At 41.4% G+C, this 21,677-nt stretch overlaps 1 protein-coding gene across 2 annotated transcripts in view; it reads right to left on the bottom strand.

The window, feature by feature from the left end:
- Positions 1-21,677, bottom strand: part of CFAP46 (cilia and flagella associated protein 46) — a 143,636-nt gene that overhangs the window by 39,555 nt on the left and 82,404 nt on the right. For both annotated transcript variants that reach the window (XM_074959109.1, XM_074959110.1), the window contains 10 exons: positions 21,607-21,660; positions 21,343-21,510; positions 12,362-12,510; positions 11,455-11,553; positions 10,986-11,115; positions 9,828-9,974; positions 8,126-8,326; positions 7,472-7,578; positions 2,060-2,242; positions 1,133-1,268 (listed from right to left, as the gene is read on the bottom strand). In XM_074959109.1, coding sequence (XP_074815210.1) covers positions 1,133-1,268; positions 2,060-2,242; positions 7,472-7,578; positions 8,126-8,326; positions 9,828-9,974; positions 10,986-11,115; positions 11,455-11,553; positions 12,362-12,510; positions 21,343-21,510; positions 21,607-21,660 — 1,374 coding nt within the window. The remainder of the gene's footprint in view (positions 1-1,132; positions 1,269-2,059; positions 2,243-7,471; positions 7,579-8,125; positions 8,327-9,827; positions 9,975-10,985; positions 11,116-11,454; positions 11,554-12,361; positions 12,511-21,342; positions 21,511-21,606; positions 21,661-21,677) is intronic.

Here is a 21,677-nt window from a genome sequence, read left to right as displayed (position 1 = left end):
TTCCAGTCAAATTTTACAAAGAATGCTATTGGTGTAAAAATATTACAACAGGATTTCCAGGAAACAGGATTGGCAGCAGTGCTTAGTGGACAGGGCACTGGACTGTGACTATGGAGACCTAGATTTGATTCCCAGCTCTGCCAGTGGCCTGCTGTGTGACTTTATACCAGAGGTGGGCAAACTACAGCCCATGGGCCACATCCGGCCCGCGGGACCCTCCTGCCCGGCCCCTGAGCTCCTGGCCCAGGAGGCTCGCCCTCAGCCCCTCTCCTGCAGCCTCAGCTCACTGAGCTGCCCGCACAATGCTCTGGGTGGTGGGGCTGCGAGCTCCTGGGGCAGCGCAGCTGCAGAGCCCGGCCTGACCCGGTGCTCTGTGCTGCGCGGTGGCATGGCTGGGTCCAGCGGGCGAGCGCAGCTGCAGCGCCGCCAGCCACTGGTGCTCCAGACAGCATGGTAAGGGGGCAGGGAGGGCGGGGGGTTGGATAGAGGGCTGGGGAGTTCAGGGGACGGGGGTGTGGATAGTGTTTGGGGCATCAGAGGGCAGGGAACGGGGCGGGGTTGAATGGGAGCAGGGGTCCTGGGGGGGCAGTCAGGAAGGAGGAGGGGTTGGATGGGGCAGCGGGGGGCAGTTGGAGCAGGGGTTCCAGGGGGCAGTCAGGAATGAGGGGGGGGTTTGGATGGGGCGGTGGGGGGCAGTCAGGGGACAAGGAACAGGGGGTGCTGGATGTTACAGGAGTCCCAGGGGAGGCGCGTCAGGGGGCGAGAAGCGGGGGGGAGGGAGATAGGGAGTGGGGGCCGGGCTACACCTAGCTGTTTGGGGAGGCACAGCCTCCCCTAACCAGCCCTCCATACAATTTCCAAAACCCGATTCGGCCCTCAGATCAAAAGGTTTGCCCACCCCTGCTTTAGACAAATCATCTCATCTCTCTGTGTCTCCATTTTCCCTTCCATCTTTTTTATGTCTTGTCTATTTAGAATCTAAACTCCTTTGGGCAGAGATTGTCTCTCACTTTGTACCCTGCCTGCCACAATGGGGCACCATCTCAGATGGGGACTGCAGGAATTTCTGTAATACAATTAATAATAATCCTAATTGAACAGATCTCGCATACAGTAAAAGTATCCCATTTACCTCGTGAAGTGGAAGCAAGCTCCAGATATTGTTAAACACTTCTTCTTCTTCATATACTGCTCTCTGAGCTAACTTGTATGCATCTAGATAACAACTATGTTTTTCTTCTTCATCTTCTGTATGTGTTGCAATTGTTCTGTAAAAAAGCAAAACAGAGTTTTACAAGAGTAGTAGTATAAAAGATTATTACTTCTATAATGCTATAAATATTCAAAATGCTCAATGAACAACTAACTTGCATTGTTTGTGTATATTGTTTAAGACTCAAATACAAAAAGTAAATATTTAAGCATTAACTTTTTAAAGGCCTTATTCTTGGAACAGGTTAAGTCCCTTCTGCAACATAAAGAGGACTTAAAGCTGCCCTAAATGGACAGCTGGAGAGTCTTCTGCCAGAAGGTATGCCCCCGTGGCATAAGGCTAGCATAGCTGGCTTTATTCTTCCCATTCTCCCAGTCTCTGAATAGGGGTGTCCTGGGGAAAGCTGGAAGTTGGAGCACACTGTGCTCTGGCAATCTCTAGCCATAACAGCAGACCATAGGGAATTGTTCAAGAGACATCAATGAAAGGAATCCTGTGGCTACTTTAACTTATGCCAAGGGTGCTGGTTCAGCAATCAAATGGCCCTAAAATAGAAAGAATCCTTGGTGCTTTATTCTGACCTCAAAGGTAGAGCACATAATGATAAATCTTGTGAGAACAGCTGCTACATGCATAGGAACAGTAAATCTTTGATTTTACAGAATATTTGTTGATATATTACATCAAGAATGACAATGTGAATCCAAAATCAGGATATAGAAGTAGGTGATATTATTAACCCTCATGCACTTTTTCCCAGACAGCTGAAATCTTACTCTAAATCAGCACCTGATGAGTATTTTAACTAAGGTGTAATAAACATTTCCAGCAAATGTGTAACTTTACCTGTGAATATTTGCACGTTCCAGCAGGATCTCAGCACTATGATCTTTATATCCATAACGAAGGAAGTCCTCTTCAATTTGAATTAATTCGTCATATGATTCCTGTAGCATACTTGATAACTGAGAGGACTCAGCATTAACCTTCATGAAATTTTGGGCATATTTTATTTGAATAAGTGTTCTCCTTTGGAGAATAATAGAATATATGCTAGCATGGGATTAAGAATTCTGATAAACAGTTCAAGTATCAACCTCATATTTGTGTCCAAAAACTGATCATTTTTCTTTCTGCCTCCCTTTCCATTTTTCTGTTTGTAATGGATATGGAGGAGGACCCCTTCTAATTCTTTATATAATCTTAATATGCTTTAACAATTAGATGTAGTTTTAAAATAGAATACACAAAACATGACTTTCAGAAACAATGTTTCAACACCATATGAGTGATGCCATGGTGCAATTATTAGATCCGTATTCATTTAATACATTTACCTAGGCCTAAGCAGTCATTTAAAAGATAGCTAAATTAAGAAGTCCATATTCAGTTAAAATAAAAACTACTGGAGTGATTCTGTAATTATAAGAAAAAGGAGACAACTACATATGGTGTTTAAGAAAGAGAAATAAACGTAAAGGTGGTGGAGTAGCACTGTATATCAATGATGAGGTAGAATGTAAAGAAATAAGAAGCGATGGAATGGATAAGACAGAGTCCATCTGGGCAAAAACCACATTGGGGAAGAAAACTACTAGAGCCTCCCCTGTGATAGTACTTGGGGTGTGCTATAGACCGCTGGGATCTAATTTGGATATGGATAGAGACCTCTTTAATGTTTTTAATGAAGTAAATACCAATGGAAACTGTGTGATCATGGGAGACTAACTTCCCAGATATAGACTGGAGGACAAGTGCTAGTAATAATAATAGGGCTCAGATTTTCCTAGATGCGATAGCTGATGGATTCCTTCATTAAGTAGTTGCTGAACCGACTCAAGGGGATGCCATTTTAGATTTGGTTTTGCTGAGTAGCGAGGACCTCATCGAAAAAATGGTTGTAGGGGACAACTTTGGTTCAAGTGATCATGAGCTAATTCAGTTCAAACTGAACAGAAGGATAAACAAAAATAAATCCGCGACTAGGGTTTTTGATTTCAAAAGGGCTGACTTTCAAAAATTAAGTAAATTAAATAGTTAGGGAAGTGGATTGGACTGAAGAATTTATGGAACTAAAGGCAGAGGAGGCCTGGGATTACTTCAAGTCAAAGCTGTAGAAGCTATCGGAAACCTGCATCCCAAGAAAGGGGAAAAAATTCATAGGCAGGAGTTGTAGACCAAGCTGGATGAGCAAGCATCTCAGAGAGGTGATTAAGAAAAAGCAGAAAGCATTCAGGGAGTGGGAAGGATCAGCAAGGAAAGCTACCTTATTGAAGTCAGAACATGTAGGGATAAAGTGAGAAAGGCTAAAAGTCAAGTAGAGTTGTACCTTGCAAAGGGAATTAAAACCAACAGTAAAAGGTTCTATAGCCATATAAATAAGAAGAAAACAAAGAAAGAAGAAGTGGGACCGCTGAACACTGAGGATGGAGTGGAAGTTAAGGATAATCTAGGCATGGCCCAATATCTAAACAAATACTTTGCCTCAGTCTTTAATAAGGCTAATGAGGATCTTAGGGATAATGGTAGCATGACAAATGGGAATGAGGATATGGAGGTAGATATTACCATATCTGAGGTAGAAGCGAAACTCGAACAGCTTAATGGGACTAAATCGGGGGGCCCAGATAATCTTCATCCAAGAATATTAAAGGAATTGGCACATGAAGTTGCAAGCCCATTAGCAAGAATTTTTAATGAATCTGTAAACTCAGGGGTTGTACCGTATGACTGGAGAATTGCTAACATAATTCCTATTTTTAAGAAAGGAAAAAAAAAGTGATCCGGGTAACTACTGGCCTGTTAGTTTGACATCTGTAGTATGCAAGGTCTTGGAAAAAATTTTGAAGGAGAAAGTAGTTAAGGACATTGAGGTCAATGGTAAATGGGACAAAATACAACATGGTTTTACAAAAGGAAGATCATGCCAAACCAACCTGATCTCCTTCTTTGAGAAGGCAACAGATTTTTTAGACAAAGGAAACGCGGTGGATCTAATTTACCTCGATTTCAGTAAGACATTTGATACGGTGCCACATGGGGAATTATTAGTTAAATTGGAAAAGATGGGGATCAATATGAAAATTGAAAGGTGGATAAGGAATTGGTTAAAGGAGAGACTACAGCGGGTCATACCGAAAGATGAACTGTCAGACTGGAGGGAGGTTACCAGTGGAGTTCCTCAGAGATCGGTTTTGGGACCAATCTTTTTATTACTGACCTCAGCACAAAAAGTGGGAGTGTGCTAATAAAGTTTGCGGATGATACAAAGCTGAGAGGTATTGCCAATTTAAAGAAGGACCGGGATATCATACAGGAGGATCTGGATGACCTTGTAAACTGGAGTAATAGTAATAGGATGAAATTTAATAGTGAGAAGTGTAAGGTCATGCATTTAGGGATTAATAACAAGAATTTTAGTTATAAGCTGGGGACGCATCAATTAGAAGTAACAGAGGAGGAGAAGAACTTGTAGTATTGGTTGACCACAGGATGACTATGAGCCGCCAATGTGATATGGCCGTGAAAAAAGCTAATGCGGTCTTGGGATGCATCAGGAGAGGTATTTCCAGTAGAGATAAGGAGGTGTTAGTACCGTTATACAAGGCACTGGTGAGACCTCATCTGGAATACTATGTGCAATTCTGGTCTCCCATGTTTAAGAAGGATGAATTCAAACAGGAACAGGTAAAGAGAAGGGCTACTAGGATGATCCGAGGAATGGAAAACCTGTCTTATGAAAGGAGACTCAAGGAGCTTGGTTTGTTTAGCCTAACCAAAAGAAAGTTGAGGGGAGATATGATTGCTCTCTATAAATATATCAGAGGAATAAATACCGGAGAGGGAGAGGAATTATTTAAGCTCAGTACCAATGTGGACACAAGAACAAATGGATATAAACTGGCCATTGGGAAATTTAGACTTGAAATTAGATGAAGGTTTCTAACCACCAGAGGAGTGAAGTTCTGGAATAGCCTTCCAAGGGAAGCAGTGGGGGCAAAAGACCTATCTGGCTTCAAGATTAAACTCGATAAATTTATGGAGGAGAGCGTATGATGGGATAACATGATTTGGCAATTAATTGATCGTTTACTATTCATGGTAAATAGGCCCAATGGCCTGTGATGAGATGTTAGATGGGGTAGGATCTGAGTTACTATAGAGAATTCTTTCCTGGGTATCTGGCTGGTGAATCTTTCCCACATGCTCAGAGTTCAGCTGATTGACATATTTGGGGTCAAGAAGGAATTTTCCTCCAGGGCAGATTGGAAGAGGCCCTGGGGGTTTCTTGCCTTCCTCTGCAGCATGGGGCTCGGGTCACTTGCTGGAGGATTCTCTGCACCTTGAAGTCTTTAAACCATGATTTGAGGACTTCAATAGCTCAGACATAGGTGAGAGGTTTATTGCAGGAGTGGGTGGACGAGATTCTGTGGCCTGCATTGTGCAGGTCAGACTAGATGATCATAATGGTCCCTTCTGACCTTAATATCTTTGTGTCTATATGAACGGTAAAATGAAAAGAGACAGCCCTTAGTCTGATAGACAGGGCTGTCCTTAGGGGGGTGCAGGGTCCAGGGCGGAAGTGATGGATTCGTCTCTTCCGGGACTGACCATGCCGGCCAATTGCACCGGCCCGCGGGACCCCCAAAGTGCTGGGCGCGGAGCAGTCGCCCCGATTCGCCCCACCCAAGGGACGGCTTTGCTGATAGTTTTGTATAGTCTTCTTAGCTGAAAAAAATTCAAGTAAGAAAAGGACCCAGTTAATAGGTCCATAATATCTTGCCCATATAATATAAAAAATACTGGACTTTGGAAATTTTTTTTATTGATCTGAATATTATGGACATCCCTCCTCTTCCTACCCACCCAAATTCATACTTTAACATCTCAAACAACACCTTCCAAGGAACATGATTTAAAATATATAACAGAGGGTAAAATAAATATGGGTTTTACTATCACCAAATTAACCCTTACGGTATGCCTACATTTGAGTTGGGAGATGTGAATCCCAGCTTGCATAGACATACCTGTGCTTACTCTGCTTGAGCTAGTGCACTAAAAATAGCAGTGTAGCCTGGGTAGTAGCATGGGCATCAGCTCAAGCTTTTATCCAGCATAAGTTCCCAGGGGGTCCAAGTGGATTTCTATTTGGGTGCTTAGCCTGAGCTGCTGCTCAGGTTATCCCGGCTACACTGCTATTTTTAGCATGCTTGCTCTAGCAGAACAAGCGTGGGTACATCTATGTGAGCAGGGAATCACACCTCCCAGCTCAAATGTAGATGTATGCTCTGTTTCAGGGTTTAAATTCACAGGGCAAAGGGCGTTAAAAATTAACACCATCAGAAGAAGTTAACTAAAGAAAACACACTTAAGCATGCATAGAAATATTGAAGTAAAGTTGGGTTGAATGATAAATGACATCCATATTCCTATCGAAAAGTCATAAAATAGGTTATTTCTTACACAAATGTTCTGGGCTGGATCCTCAGCTAGAATAGACCAGCACTGCCATGGAGAATTTGAGAAGGGACAGTAGTCAAACCCACAGTGTAAGCTGTTATTTGCTTCCCAATGAGGAAAAAGGCATCATTAAGCTAAGACCTCAGTCCTTCATTCCAATGGGGATGTTTTGAAATTTGCCTTTATTCAAAAAATGTTCTCTCAGACTGACAACCTTCCCCAGAGGAAAAATTCTAGAATGTGAATCTTTTGAGCATCATTACTTGATGGCTTGTGGCTACCATAACACTTTGTGGTACATGCTTATTAAACAGCACACTGACGTCTATAAAAAAAAACGACCTGTGACTCATATATAACAATTTAAATGACAAAACTGGCAGAAGGAAAGAAGCAAGGCCTACTCACTAGATCAGGACATTGGGTGTTAGGACTCGTGATTCCTGATTCTACTAGAAATATTAACCAAGTGTATAAAAATATAACATGATGTATGAGACAATGTCTTTAAGGTGTTTTTAGCTTCTTGGAGGAAAAACACTATATAGTTACAAAGTAGTAGCTGGACAAAAAAAACATGACGGATACACTCAGGGAATAGTAAATTGTATAAAAAACTCTGATGACAGAATGTCCATAGCAAAGGCAAACGACTTTATAATTTTAAAATTTACATCTAAAGTAAAGACGCTTCTTTACTAAACATAACATATATAGCTAGTATCATATCCCCCAAAAAACAAATACTACAGACATAATGCATATATATATATAATTAATTATATAAAAAGTTACCTGGCTTCAAGGGATGCAATTATAAAACCCAGGTCAGACTTTCTGTTAGGTCTCTCCTCTAACGTAGATCTAAACACCTTCACAGTTTTTTGCAAAATTTTGCATGCCTGCAGATAACATTATAATATATGTAACTGTCTTTTTATATTTCTATATATGTTAACCATTATTTTAGAACACACAATTGAGATGAAAATCTTTGTTATTTTTTCCTAATATTCTCCAAGATTATGGAACTTATCTTGTACAATTTGCTCAGAATTTTAAAAAGTAACAATATAGACAGGACTAAATTTAATTAACTATACTGATTTAATTAATCTATAAATATTCACCTAGGGACAGATTCTGATGCCCTTATGCTCGTTGAGTAGCACATTACTCCACCACTAGCCACACTGGGTTAAATAAGACTACTCACCGAGTTAAGTCTTGTCTACACATGACAGTAAATCCAGAATTAGACAGGGTGTGAATTTAAAGCTGATTAACTATTCCTGATTAGCTCCATGTGTGGACACTCTTGAGAATACAGCACTCTTATTCCAGAATAAGAGTATCCACACATGGAGTTAATCAAGAAGAACTATTCTGGAACAGTTTCCTGTGTAGACTGTACTGGGAAAGGGAACAATATCCATTTTATTTTCTTACCACTCTCTCTTTTCCTTCCTTATCTTCCTCTAGAACTGCCTGTATGAGACTCAGAGTGCTATTGTACCAAAACTGTTCATTTCCTCCTATCAGTTGTGCCTTCTCAAGAAGTGCCTTAGCTTGCCCATGGTTCTTTTCCAGGTTAGCCACTACAGCAAGAAGGTACAAGCATCTTGACACTGCATGTATGTCATTCATTTCCTAGGGGGAAAAAAGATATTTCAGATATATTTAAAAGCAGAGATTCTACCTTGTCCTAGTAACATTTAAAGACAAATACTGGGATAGGCACTGAAGCACAAAATCAGTGAGAGTTTTGTGCATGTATCTGGCAGAAGAATTTGCTCTTTAGCATTCATGCTACTTCCTAATGCTTTTTCAGGCTACAAAAATTTGCCAGCTCATTTTAAGCATATTTTCTATTTCCAAACTATTGCCTATTTTCCTTTATTCCCCAAGTGGATTCTTCTACACCATAGGTAAAATAAATCCTCTTTTTCCCTTTTATTAGATATTATACGTTCTGTTGTCAGAATCTGAGGCAGAAGAAATGTGATCACAGAGAAGAGTTTCAATGGGTCATATCCTCAGCTGGTCTCAATCAGCATTTCTCCACTGACTTCAATAAAGCCCTGCTGATTTATATCAGTTGTGAACCTGGCCCAGTATCTTTTATGGTATAACAAGATATTTTTTCATTTCACTGGACTTTGTTCACTGCCCAATACTAAATTCATGCTGTATGTAAAAGAAAAAATATTTGTTTAAAATATGATTAAAAATAATAGTTGATATTTGTATTTGTCTAAAAATATAAAGACTTATTTGAAATGATGATGAAGGGCAGAAACAACTATGACAGATTAACATGATCTTCATGAGGAGAAAGCCACACTGCACACTGGAGAGCAGCAGGATGTAACAAGACAGGACTTAAAGATATCTTTCATGCAGATCCTTTACATATTGAATTGGCAGGGGTCAAACTGGTGAGTGCATGGTAGCACTGTACTTAAGCTCTGCCCAAAATTATAAGTCACACCCCCACCCCTGCGCACACACTATTCCTGCATAACTGGATGTTTCTTTCTTTTATTTTAAAAAAAGACCAGCAGTGAAACAATTAGCAATATTGACTTCATATTGCCATAACTAGGTTTCAGAGTTATCACACACACTGAGATGAGTAGGGGCAGGTCACATCTCTCAAGAGCAAATATTGAACTCCCGCGCAATAGCTAAATAAACAGATCCTGGATTGATACATTGCTTCCAGTAGTACTAGAGGAGCATACACAGCTGCTGCCACTACTTCACAGGGTGCATTGCATGCTCCATCCTATGCCCCTCAGCTGTAAGGACAGCCTCTAGAGGGTAAGAGTTAAAGTTTTTGGGTGTCACAAGCCTGAATCTCCATACTTTCAAATGTTCGGGTTTCTTTTAAGTTCTTTTAAATACAAGACCTAGGTTTCTAATGGATGTAGTCTTTTTTAAAGTAACTTCAGTGTTCTTTTAAGGATTTTGTAGCTTTAAGTATATGATATATACTCTCAGTTTTACAAGGTTTATAAAATTTAAACACTGAGAGGTAATTTTCCAGCCTTTGGACAGTGTTTCTGCATTTTGACTACCATTAACATAAGTGACATTTTAATCATGCTAAACATTTTGTTTTTACAGGCTTGAATGATTTCTGATTGACCTGTGTTGCACTGTGTGCCTCTGAAAGGAGTAGCCTTGCTGGTTGATATAAACCCAGCTGAATTAGTACTTCAGCTTTGTCAATCCACAGGTATGGGAAAGAAAGTCCACTCAGCCCTTTTCCAGTTACTGCATCTAACTCCAAAATCTGAAAAATAATAAAACTTTAAATTATTACAGTCTTTCAGAAAATTAATCCAAATTAATATTGAAAATCCTACTTAATATTATACCTCATATTCATCTGACTATTTTATAACCTAGAAATTAGAACTTAAACTATAGTAGAAAACGTGTTTACTGGGGCATTTGGACTTCACAGAACACAAAAAGAATTTGCATAACAAATGTATAAGATAAATGCAATACTGTAACTGACTTTTGGGTAGTGAAAATAATTTAGATTCTGTACTGTCCAGAAACAAAACTAAGATGGGAGAAGTTAACTTATTTTGTCCAGAACTAAGAGAGAAACAGGAGAAGAATATGTGAGAGTTAACTGAGCGGGTTGAGGAGGAAGTCATTAATAAGATGGAAGAACTCGTGGGAGCAGAGGGAGAGGAAGATAATGAAGTAATACAGGGAAAAAGAGGAATGAAATGCAAATGAAGAGAGGAGTGGAGGAAAGCAACAAGAAAACATGGGATTATTTTGTAAGACTAAAGTTAGGGGAGAGGAGAATTAGAGCTGGAATGTATCTCTTCAGAGCTGCTTGCAGGGGGAGTGAAAACAGTATCCAGTGATGTCAGTGGAGGGAAAAGAAAGAAGAGAAGAGTGATATTAGAGATGGGAGCTCCTTTTCCTGTTCCTCGATCTTTGCTGTTGAGCTGGGCTAGCCTTAGAGAAACAATATCACTGCCAGATACTGGAAAGAGCAGCAGTCAGTGGCTTTAAATACAGCTCCCGTTCTTCTTGCTCTGCATCAGTTCTTGATGATGAGCAACTTCAACTCACATCAACTCACATGCTGGTAACCTAGGTCAGAGGAACCTAAGTAGCATACAATTTTAAAGAACATCTAAGGTTCAAGAAATATGGTTCCTACAGTTGAAAACTGTAACTGATTGAAATCAATAGTGTATCATAATCTGTCTAGAAAAAACACAGTGAAAATAGAAACTTTGTTCAATATAGCACGTGTGGAATTGAATTAAATAACCTTTTCCTTTGCAGTAAGTGAGTTCTTATATCCATTATTATGTGATTTGGTACATTCAGATAATCCACTTCTTTCCTCCTCCTTAGGTTGCACATTTTCCCCATTTTTTAATGCAATCTCTTGTCTATACCTAAATTGTAGTGGCAGAGAGGAGGGAAGGAAATTAAAAATATTGTTTAAAATATCATTTAATCTGAAGTGTTATTATACTACACAGATTTATGACAGTAATTCTGTAAATTTGTGTGAAATGCTTCATAGACAATGTTGTGCTGTGTCACAAGTATATTAAAAGTGGTGCTAGGAAATGGTGTTTTAAAAATAAAATTATTATCATTCTAACTTTATAATGCGCTGCATAGTTTCCATGTTACCAGATGACTAGATGACTTCTCCAGGTCCCTACCGGTCCTATGATTCTATGAAAAAAAAAAAGCTACACAAAGTGCATTGCAATAAAAACACATACTTTGCCTGTTCCACTTCGTTAAGGTATGCTTCTCCAACTGCTTTCTCATGATATGAGAATGCCTGACTCAATTTTATATCTGAACATATCAGGGAGATTCTGTGAAAATAAAAAGATTAGTGTGCATAATGATCACAAAAATGAAAATATTGCCTGATAGAAACAAAATTTCTGAAAAAGTGTATTTTTATGCTTTCCATTTTTTTTTGGTAACTTTGACTAATATAGCCAATAACAACAGAATTCTGTGAAGTTTAAATCTGGAAAAAATTCAATACATTTTGGAGAAAGTTTTTAACATCTAACATGTTAGGTCCCTAACAGATTTTATGCTCTTAACAGAAGCATAAAAAAAAGTGGGGAGCTGAGAATTTTTGCCATCTGAAAATGTACCCCTTAAAAAGAGAATTGTTGCTCCAACTGTGCATGCAAATCTGAGTATAGCAGTTACAGAGAAAGACACAACTACTCAATACATCGTGGGGGTGCAAGCAGGGATGCTTGGCTTCAAACTATGTTAAACTATTTAACCAGTATGTCTCTTTTTAAAAAAATGAAGTTGTTTCCTAATTCTTCAGCGTTAAAAGAACTACAAACACTTTTCATTTGGAGATTTGCCTAATCCTGTAAACACTTACTTTGGGATATCGCACTTAATAATATAGGTACCCTTATTGGATTTCATGCGAGAAAAGAAAGAACAAACCATGCTGAATATTGTTAAACATTATGTATGTTAATAAAGAGAACAAATCAATTTTAAAATCATGAACAAGGTAAAACAATGTAAATCATAAAAGGGATGGTTTACATAGTGTAATTGAGGATCAGTGTACAAAACAGAGGGGGCTGGTATGGCTTTTCATAAACATCTCCCATTTAGCCAAAGCAAGTAACTTATACAAACCGAAGATGGTAGAGATCAGACAGACTTTTACTTTCCACAACATCGCGAGCAATAACCTCAGCCAGCTGAAAGATGGGAAGAGTAAGGTGGTTGCAAGAAATTTTCTGCAGCTCCTTAGCCAAAAGGTCCATAAAATATAAAGTGTAAGTCTAAAAATAATAAAACAAATAATAAATTCTGTACCAATTGTTGGTATTTTTAATTTAAACTATACATTCTTCTTTCTTCAACTGTACAAGCTAAACAAAAAATCATGACATAAATCTTATCCTCCAGACATACATATGGCTGTATTAAGACATGCTTAATTGGACTTCAGTCTTTGATGCCAAACAGATCAGAATTTTACAATTCTAAGTTTTGAGCCACTGAAATACCTCACTTACAGCTCCCTGTGCAGATTGCTGGTTAGTGCTTTAAAAGACAAAAAGAGTATTAAAGAAAATAGTCAGCACTTAGCTAAGGAACTGGCAGACAATCACTAACTCCCCTATTTCTCCCCACAAAAAGCTGATGTAAAAAGATATGTAGGGAGCAGTAACTGAATGCAACTCTGAACCCAAGTGCAGGCAAAGAGGGACTGAGGAAATGAGAGTTATTTGGTAATGAGTTGTACAAGAAAGCAAACATGTACTTCCTCCTGGTATGGAAGATGACTTTTGAAGTTCTGACCTCTAATGAACCAGAGCTATGAGACCCAGGGAGTGGGCCACCTGTTACCACTAGCATTTTGATGAAGAGGTTACTCATGTTGTAGAGTAACTGGAGTTCTTCAAGATGTGTGTCACTGTGAGTGCTCCACTTCAGGTGAGCTCATGCCTTTCTTTGACTGGAGATTTTGGGTAACAGTGCCCATTTGACCCAGGCAAGCACCCCACACATTTTCATGACCTGCACTGAGGTTACATGGGGCAATGTGGGCAAACTGCCTTCAGTTCCTCCTCCATTGCAAAGTCTCACAATGGAGACTCTGAAGCAGAGGGGAAGGAGGGAGGGTAGAGGAGCACCCAAAAGGACACACATCTTGAAGAATTCCAGTTACTGCACAACGTGAGTAACCTCTCCTTTTTTGAGTAGTGTGCCTGTGGGTGCACCACTTCAGGTGATTCCCAAAGAGTACCCCCTCTAAGGAGGTGCAAGGTTCAGAGCAGAGTCCAATACAGAAGAGGGAACTGCACTGCCTACAGTTGCATTTGATCTTGTGGCAGGCACCATGGCACAATGACTAGACAAGGTATGCAAGAGGACATGTTGCTGCTTTACAGTTGTCTGCAATGGATACCTCCTTATGTCAGGCTATAGAAGTAGAAAGTGCTCTAGTGGAATGTGCTATCATTCTTGAAGGGGGTTGAAGCTGAGCTTAGTCATAACAAATCTTAATACATCCAGAGATCCACTTTGATAACCTCAAATAACCAAATAACCAAACCCTTACTTCTGTCCACAATGGAGACAAATAGTCAAGGAGATCTTCTAAAAGTTGTGGCCCTATCTAAGTAAAAAGCTAAGGCTCTCCTACCATCTAGGGTACGGAACATGGTTTCTTGACAAGTCTGAATGTGGTTTTGGGGAAAAAACCTGGGAGATGAATAGTCTGATTAACTCCAAGGACGCCTTCGGTAAAAATCTGGAATGGGCCTTCAGCGATACTTTCTCTCTGGTGAATGGGGCAAAGGGGGCGTGGAGTGTTTCCCATTAAAGCCCCCAGTTCTCCAGCCATTAAAGCTCCCAATTCTCCAGTTATAGCTACCAAGAAAGCCATCTTCATTGACAGATCTAACAAAGAATATGTAGCTGGTGGCTCACAGGCAATTAAAGACTATGTTCTGGTCCCAGCTAGAGCAGCGCCTCTGATTTGTGGGAAGAGATTTGACAAACCTCTTAGGAATCTTACCATGGCTTGGTGATGAAGAGCGGAAAAAACAAAGAGCAACTGTGTGTAAATGAAAGGTTGTTATTGCTTCTAAAGGGTTCCCCAATAGAGTTCACAGAAAACACACTATGTTTCCAATTCCAACAAGTAATCCAATACTCTGAGAAGGGAGGAAAGAATAGGTGAAATCTGATGACTGCTACACCAAAGAGAATAATGCTTCCATTTCTGGAGATAAGTATTTCTTGTAGCTTCTTTTCTACTGTTTAATAAAATGTGTTGTACCTCTGATGAACAGGAAACTTCTTCTATTCCTAGATTCATTGAGGAACCATGCTTGGAGCCTCAGAACCTGCGGGCTGCAGTGAAGTGTTCAACTGAGTCAGGAGGAAAGAAGTGATCGGAAGTCTCCAATGAGGGCAAGAGGTTAGTCTGATTAGGTAGGAATACCAAATTTGTCTTGGCTACGTTGGTGCAATCACTATGACCCTGACCTGACCCTGGTTGAGGACCTTTAACAGTAACAGTGTTGCTGGAGATACACAGAGAAGTCCCTTCTTCCTTGAGATGAGAAAATATCTCCTAGGGGCTGGGGATTGAGACCCCCTCTGGAACAACAGCTGATGCATTTTGCTTTAGCTACCATGGCAAACTGATTGACCGCCAAGACTCTCCAGACTAGGAATATCATGTGGAGGATTTGGGAGTTTAATTCCCATTCGTAATTTCAAGATAAATGTCTGCTGTCGTCATCTGCCATGGTGTTCTGAATACCTGGGAGATATGAAGCTAAGATGACTATCTGCCAATTCCACAATTTTATTGCTTCAGCACAGAGAGGTGGGGAACGTACTCCTCTCTGAGAGTGACATAATATATGCATGCCACATTGTCTGTCATTATCTTTATAGACTGGGACCTAATTAGCAGTAGGAAGTGTAAGCAAGCATTTTTGACTACTCTCAATTCCAGTAGTCACAATTTGCTCTGAACCAGATGTATCCTCCAACCCAAAAATGAAGTGTTGGATGTTATGACTGTCATAGACAGATTCTGGAAGAATGGAACACCTGCACATGTTTGAGCTGGGTCCTTCCACCAGTTCAGTGTTTGTATAACCCACTGGGGGAACAGATAGTAACCTGTCTAGACTGTGCTTTCTTGGTTTGTAAACCATTTGCAGTCGTCCCTGTAGACCTCTGAGATGTAGTCTGGCAAGTTACACTATGAAGACACAAGCTGACATGTGTCCAAGCAGCTGAAGACAATCTCCTACTGTTACTTGAGGACTTCCCTGAATCCTGGATATGAGATTTGTTACAGCAAGAAGTCTGCTGCTCTGTCTGTCAGTGCATCCAGGAAAGCTCCTATGAAGTCTAGATGCTGTGTTAGAATAAAAATGGACTTTCTGGGATTTATCTGGGAGGCCCAGGCTGCCAAACAGAGTATACATCATCTTTATTGCTGCCAACACTTCTTGACATGATGTGCCCCGATCAGTCAATTGTTCAGATAAGGTAAAACTACTATATCCAAATGATATAGGTGGGTGGCGACTAACACCAGAATCTTTGAGGATATTCTTGGGGAGAAGATAGATTGAAAGAAAGCACCCTGTATGGGCAGTGCTCGTTGTTGATCAAAAATTGAAGAAATCTTTTGTGTGAAGGGTAAATAGCAACATGAAAGTGTGTGAGTCTTGTTGGCTGAGAGTCATTGTCATAAATATAAACGGAAGGGTAAACACCTTTAAAATCCCTCCTGGCTAGAGGAAAAACCCTTTCACCTGTAAAGGGTTAAGAAGCTAGGATAACCTCACTGGCACCTGACCAAAATGACCAATGAGGAGACAAGATACTTTCAAAAGCTGGGGGGAGGGAGAAACAAAGCCTCTCTCTCTGTCTGTGTGATGCTTTTGCCAGGGACAGAACAGGAATGGAGTCTTAGAACTTAGTAAGTAATCTAGCTAGATATGCATTAGATTCTGATTTCTTTAAATGGCTGAGAAAACAAGCTGTGCTGAATGGAATGTAGATTCCTGTTTTTGTGTCTTTTTGTAACTTAAGGTTTTGCCTAGAGGGATTCTCTGTGTTTTGAATCTGATTACCCTGTGAGGTATTTACCATCCTGATTTTACAGAGGTGATTCTTTTTATTTTTTCTTCTATTAAAATTCTTCTTGTAAGAATCTGAATGCTTTTTCATTGTTCTTAAGATCCAACGGTTTGGGTCTGTGTTCACCTATGCAAATGGGTGAGGATTTTTATCAAACCTTCCCCAGGAAAGGGGGCGTAAGGTTTGGGAGGATTCTGGGGGGAAAGATGTTTCCAAATGGGCTCTTTCCCAGTTATATACCTGTTAGACGTTTGGTGGTGGCAGCGATAAAGTCCAAGGGCAAAAGGTAAAATAGTTTGTACCTTGGGGAAGTTTTAACCTAAGCTGGTAAAAGTAAGCTTAGGAGGGGTTCATGCAGGTCCCCACATCTGTACCCTACAGTTCAGAGTGGGGAAGGAACCTTGACAGTCATAAACCAATCTCCTAATTTTAACGAGGGAATTATTGCTGCAAGGGTCGCCATCTAAATTCCTCTAAGCTGAACAGCTGCACAGCAGCCTATTAAGTGCCGTGCAGGTGCTCAGGGCTGCGGCAGGGAGAGGTGCCTCTCCCCCAACCCTGGAGCTGCTGCAGCAGGGAGAGGTGCCTCTCCCCCAGCCCCAACCCAGCCTGGCCCCGGAGCTTCTGCAGCGGGGAGAGACCCCTTGCCCGCCCCCCCCAGGCCAGTGCTGCTGTGGGGAGAGAGAGATGGGGGGAGTCCTCTCTCCCTGCCATAGCCCCTCATCCCCAGCCCCACCCCCAGAGCTGCACCCCCCTGAATCCCAACCCTCTGCCCCAGCCCTGAGCTCCTCATCGCTGGCCCCACCCCAGAGCCCGCACCCCCAGCCAGAGCCCTAACCCCTGCACCCTAACCCTCTGCCCCAGCCCTAAGCCCCCTCCCACACTCCGAAACCTTTGGCCCACCCCCATCACATGAATTTTGTTATGTGCACCAATATGGAGGTGATGTGTCACACATCACCTCCAGTGCACCAATATGGAGGTGATGTGTGACACATCACCTCCATATTGGTGCACATAACAAAATTCATTCTGCATATGTGTGGGAAAAATTAGAGGGAATGCTGATCACCATCCTGAATTTCTGCTGTTTTACATATCTGAGGAGGGCCCAAATGGAGGCATTCATGTGTGTTCCTGCCATGTGGGTTCCATCTGGGATCTATCTTGCTGTAGTACGTCAGTATAAGAGGGACAGCAACGTGTACGGGAATAGATAAGGGAACCCTAGACAGATACATGTGAGTCCGAAGATTCCTCCTTCACATACACCAACCGTGGAGATAGCTGTTCCATTTACAAGAAAAATGAGGGTGAATGTGGTGGTCTAGGAGATAGCGGGGTCAGTGACCAAGAGAGTCCTGATGTTGACAAACCTCCAGCGCTCATTAACAGAGGAGAGTTCGGTTCCCAAGATACTATCAGTCCACAGGGTACCTACATTCATGCGGTAATGATGGTGTCCAAGAGTGGGTCGAGAGAGAAACTGTGGAGGGCGATTCTGGGGGATGGATCACTTGATGATTACCAGTTTTGTTCATTCCCTCTGAGGCACCTGGCATTGGCCACTATTGGAAGACAGGATACTGGGCTAGATGGACTGTTGGTCTGACCCAGTATGGCTGTTCTTATGGTACTGAAGAAGCTGGTACTAAGCCCTTTGCATGGGAGATAGTCAGTGTCAATTCCCTTGGTACCATAAGCACCTGAGTGGTCTTTGCTACCCCTGACTTTCCTGTTACTGGTACTGAATGTTGTTCATGGCTCAGCTCAGAACTCTTCACTACCTTGTCTCTGCTGCTCTGCATAGTGGTGCCCAAGCTTGGTACCGTGTCTGTCTTAGACAATTGACTCCTCTTCGCCTTTGTGGTATCAACATGGTTCAGAGTCTGCATGGAATTCCCCTTGGGACCTGAGGTCTCCATACTCTTCTTGTGTGTCAGTGACTGAGATTTTCTTGGAGTTTTACTCATTCCCTTCTACTTAGAGGCAGGTATTGGAACTACCTTTGCTGAAGTCTTTGGTACCGTAAATGTACTCAGTGTCACGGTACCACCTATGTCTCTAGCTTTGTCCAGGGACTGAGATGTCGATGTGGATGGGGGCACTAGTGATAGTGGGAGGCCTATGGAAAGGGAGGTCCACCAAAGCTCCATCATCAGGAATTTAAACTTGAGCTCCCTATTCTTTTGGGAATCTACTCTTGAAGGAAGTGCAGATCTTGCACTTATTAGGAATATGGGTATCACCCAAACAGCAAAGACACCAGGGGATTCCCTGCTGACTCAGACAGCCTCACAAAAAGAGATGCACCTTTTGAATCCCAGGAAGCCTGGCATTCCCAAGCAAATTAACAACAAACTGACCTCTACTGAAGGAAAAACACATTTAACACTATCTAACAATATGCATGAACAACAAATTAAAAAAAATTTTTTTCCAAGGGAAGGAAAGAAGGAAGGAAGGAAGGAACAGCTGTTCCAACAACTACAAACACTATATACTAACTAACAAACTGAATTCTGAATACTAGTAGAGAAGAGGCACAGTTGTAGACTCCACCTCAGGCCAAAGGCAGCTGAGAAGGAACTGAAGTGGTTTGCGCGAGTGGCCCCATATAGCCTCAGTGTAAGGCACAAGGATGTGTGGAGTGCATGCACAGGCCAAACAGGCACCGCTACCAAAAATCTCCAGTCAAAGGCACAGGGTGCAGATCACCTGAAGTGGAGCACCCATAGGGACACTACTTGAAAAAGAATTAAAAGATCCTCAGGCCAAAATGACTGTTATCATTAGAATTTTCATAATTACTATACAACACTTATAGATTTGCATAATTTCTCATGAATTAGTTTGTGAACTTCTTACTCCTATTGATGAGCACTTATTCACATGGCCAGTCCCACTGGTTTCATCAGTGGGAATAATTGGTCCAAATCTGGTTCATTATGTTTGGTATACACATCTTCTGTGATGAAGGATAAAATCTGCCAGAAAAATGAAGCTGATAGAGATTTATATCTGATGAAGAAAATCTTATGCATTGACTATTTGTTGTACATACGTTTTCAGTTACGATGAATAACAGCAGAAATTTTTTAAAAATATTTTTTAAAAAACTTGCTAGCATACCAGATCCACTCAAAATTCACCTCTACCAACAGCTGAGGAGATACAGGGTTGTTTTAAAGATATATATAAACAAAAGAATATGCAATTGGTGTGAACATTTTTCATGAAGCTGTCACTCTACATCTGACCAATCAGTCCTCATTCTCAAAGGAAACCTGTCCAATAGTTTCAAAAGACAAATCTACGAGGCTAAATTCATAACTTTGCTAGACACTAAAAATCATTGACTGAATAGAGACCCTGGATTTATGGTTTATTATAACAAACTAACCCACTAACAACCCCCATACCTCGCTGCCTTTCCCCCTCCCTTGTCTTTCCCCACTTTGACTGGAGGGTTGTTAACGGACCACTTCACCTTGAATGGTCAGTCCCTTGAAATATGTGTTAACAACTTATGCTAAGCAATCTGTTTCACACTGTATTTAGCTGTGACACTCTGAGTATATTTCCCACAACTGAAGAAGAGCTCCATGTAAGCTTGAAAGCTTGTCTCTCTCACCAACCCTGTCCAACTGGCATAAAGGAATTTTAACTAAAGACCATTTACTTAATAAGAAAAAAGAAAAGGAGTACTTGTGGCACCTTAGAGACTAACCAGTTTATTTGAGCATGAGCTTTCGTGAGCTACAGCTCACTTCATCGGATGCATAGCAAGTTTCCACGATATGCTATGCATCCGATGAAGTGAGCTGTAGCTCACGAAAGCTCATGCTCAAATAAACTGGTTAGTCTCTAAGGTGCCACAAGTACTCCTTTTCTTTTTTCTTTTTACGAATACAGACTAACACGGCTGTTACTCTGAAACCATTTACTTAATAATATTTGATTTAAAGAAACCCAAACAAAAAAATTCACATGGCACAAAATCTAACGTTATGTAAAGTTTCACGTAATGTTAGAACACTTACAGAATTAAAAGGAATGTGTTGCCCCTTTTAAGCCTGTTTCAGAACATTATAATTATGGAGTTGCAAACAGCACCTTCATAATATAAAAGCAGACAAGGGAAAGAAAAAAAAGTCTTTTTAAAAACTGTCTGCAAAATATACAGACAAAAACTAATGTCTAGGTGTCACGGAGTCCCTGGGCAATGCTCTGGAACTGCTCCCCATGAAGCCACTCAGGACTCTGGGGAAGTCTCCTTTCTGTAGCAGACTGTCTGCAGGACACACAGCTCACACAACTTCCACTTTCCTGGGTCTGACCTTGGAGCATTCAGCATCCTCTGCCCCTCCGTGCGCTTCCCACAGCGAGTCCGCCCAGGCAGGCTCCTGGGGAAGCCAGAGGGTCCTGCACCCCAACTCCGCAGTCAGACGTGATTCTCGGCCAGCCAGTAAAACAGAGGTTTATTAGATGACAGGAACATGGTCTAACACAGAGCTTGTAGGTGCAGAGAACAGGACCCCTCAGCTGGGTCCATTTTGGGGGGCAGTGAGCCAGACAACCACGTCTGTACTTCACTCCATGTCCCCAGCCAGCCTCAAACTGAAAACCCTCTCCAGCCCCTCCTCCTCTGGGCTTTGTCCCTTTCCCGGGCCAGGAGGTCACCTGATTCCTTTGTTCTCCAACCCTTTAGCTCTCACCTTGCAGGGGGAAGGGCCAGGCCATCAGTTGCCAGGAAACAGGGTGTCGGCCATTCTCTGTGTCCAGACCCCTGCACACACCTGCCCTCTAGGGCTCTGCAATGATCATACACCCTTACCCCACCACCTAGATACTTAAGAACTGCATAGGGGAAACTGAGGCACCCCCACACTATTCAGAGGAAACATTAAGAACAGTCCCACTTCGTCACACTAGGATTGGTCTCAGCTTTTGTTTTCCTAAAGTAGAGCAATGATTTTGAAATGTTTACTTACAGGTACCAGAATATTATCCCGGTTAATAACATAACAGCTTGTTTCCTGTTTAAAAGCATCTCTAACTTCATCAGGGCAGTCATAGCTGGCCCATTCCTCCACACTCGCTGGTAATGCTTCAACTGGTCCTTTTCGTTTAGGCTTCTCCTTCATAACTGAAGGCTGCACCTTTAATTAAAGGAACTCTTTAGACAGTTTATTTTTCTATAAGCAATAAATATTTACTTAAATAGAACTGTTTCAAAGAGGAAAAAAGAAAGATACCTGTTTGGCATTCTTTTGGGCTTGGTTCTTTTTAAGGGTGGTTGATTTTGGGGTCTGGAAAGCAGCAGGTG

The sequence above is a fragment of the Natator depressus genome, chromosome 7 (genome assembly GCF_965152275.1).
Source record: "Natator depressus isolate rNatDep1 chromosome 7, rNatDep2.hap1, whole genome shotgun sequence".
Classification (NCBI taxonomy): domain Eukaryota; kingdom Metazoa; phylum Chordata; order Testudines; family Cheloniidae; genus Natator; species Natator depressus.
This window is presented reverse-complemented; position numbering and strand designations above follow the sequence as displayed.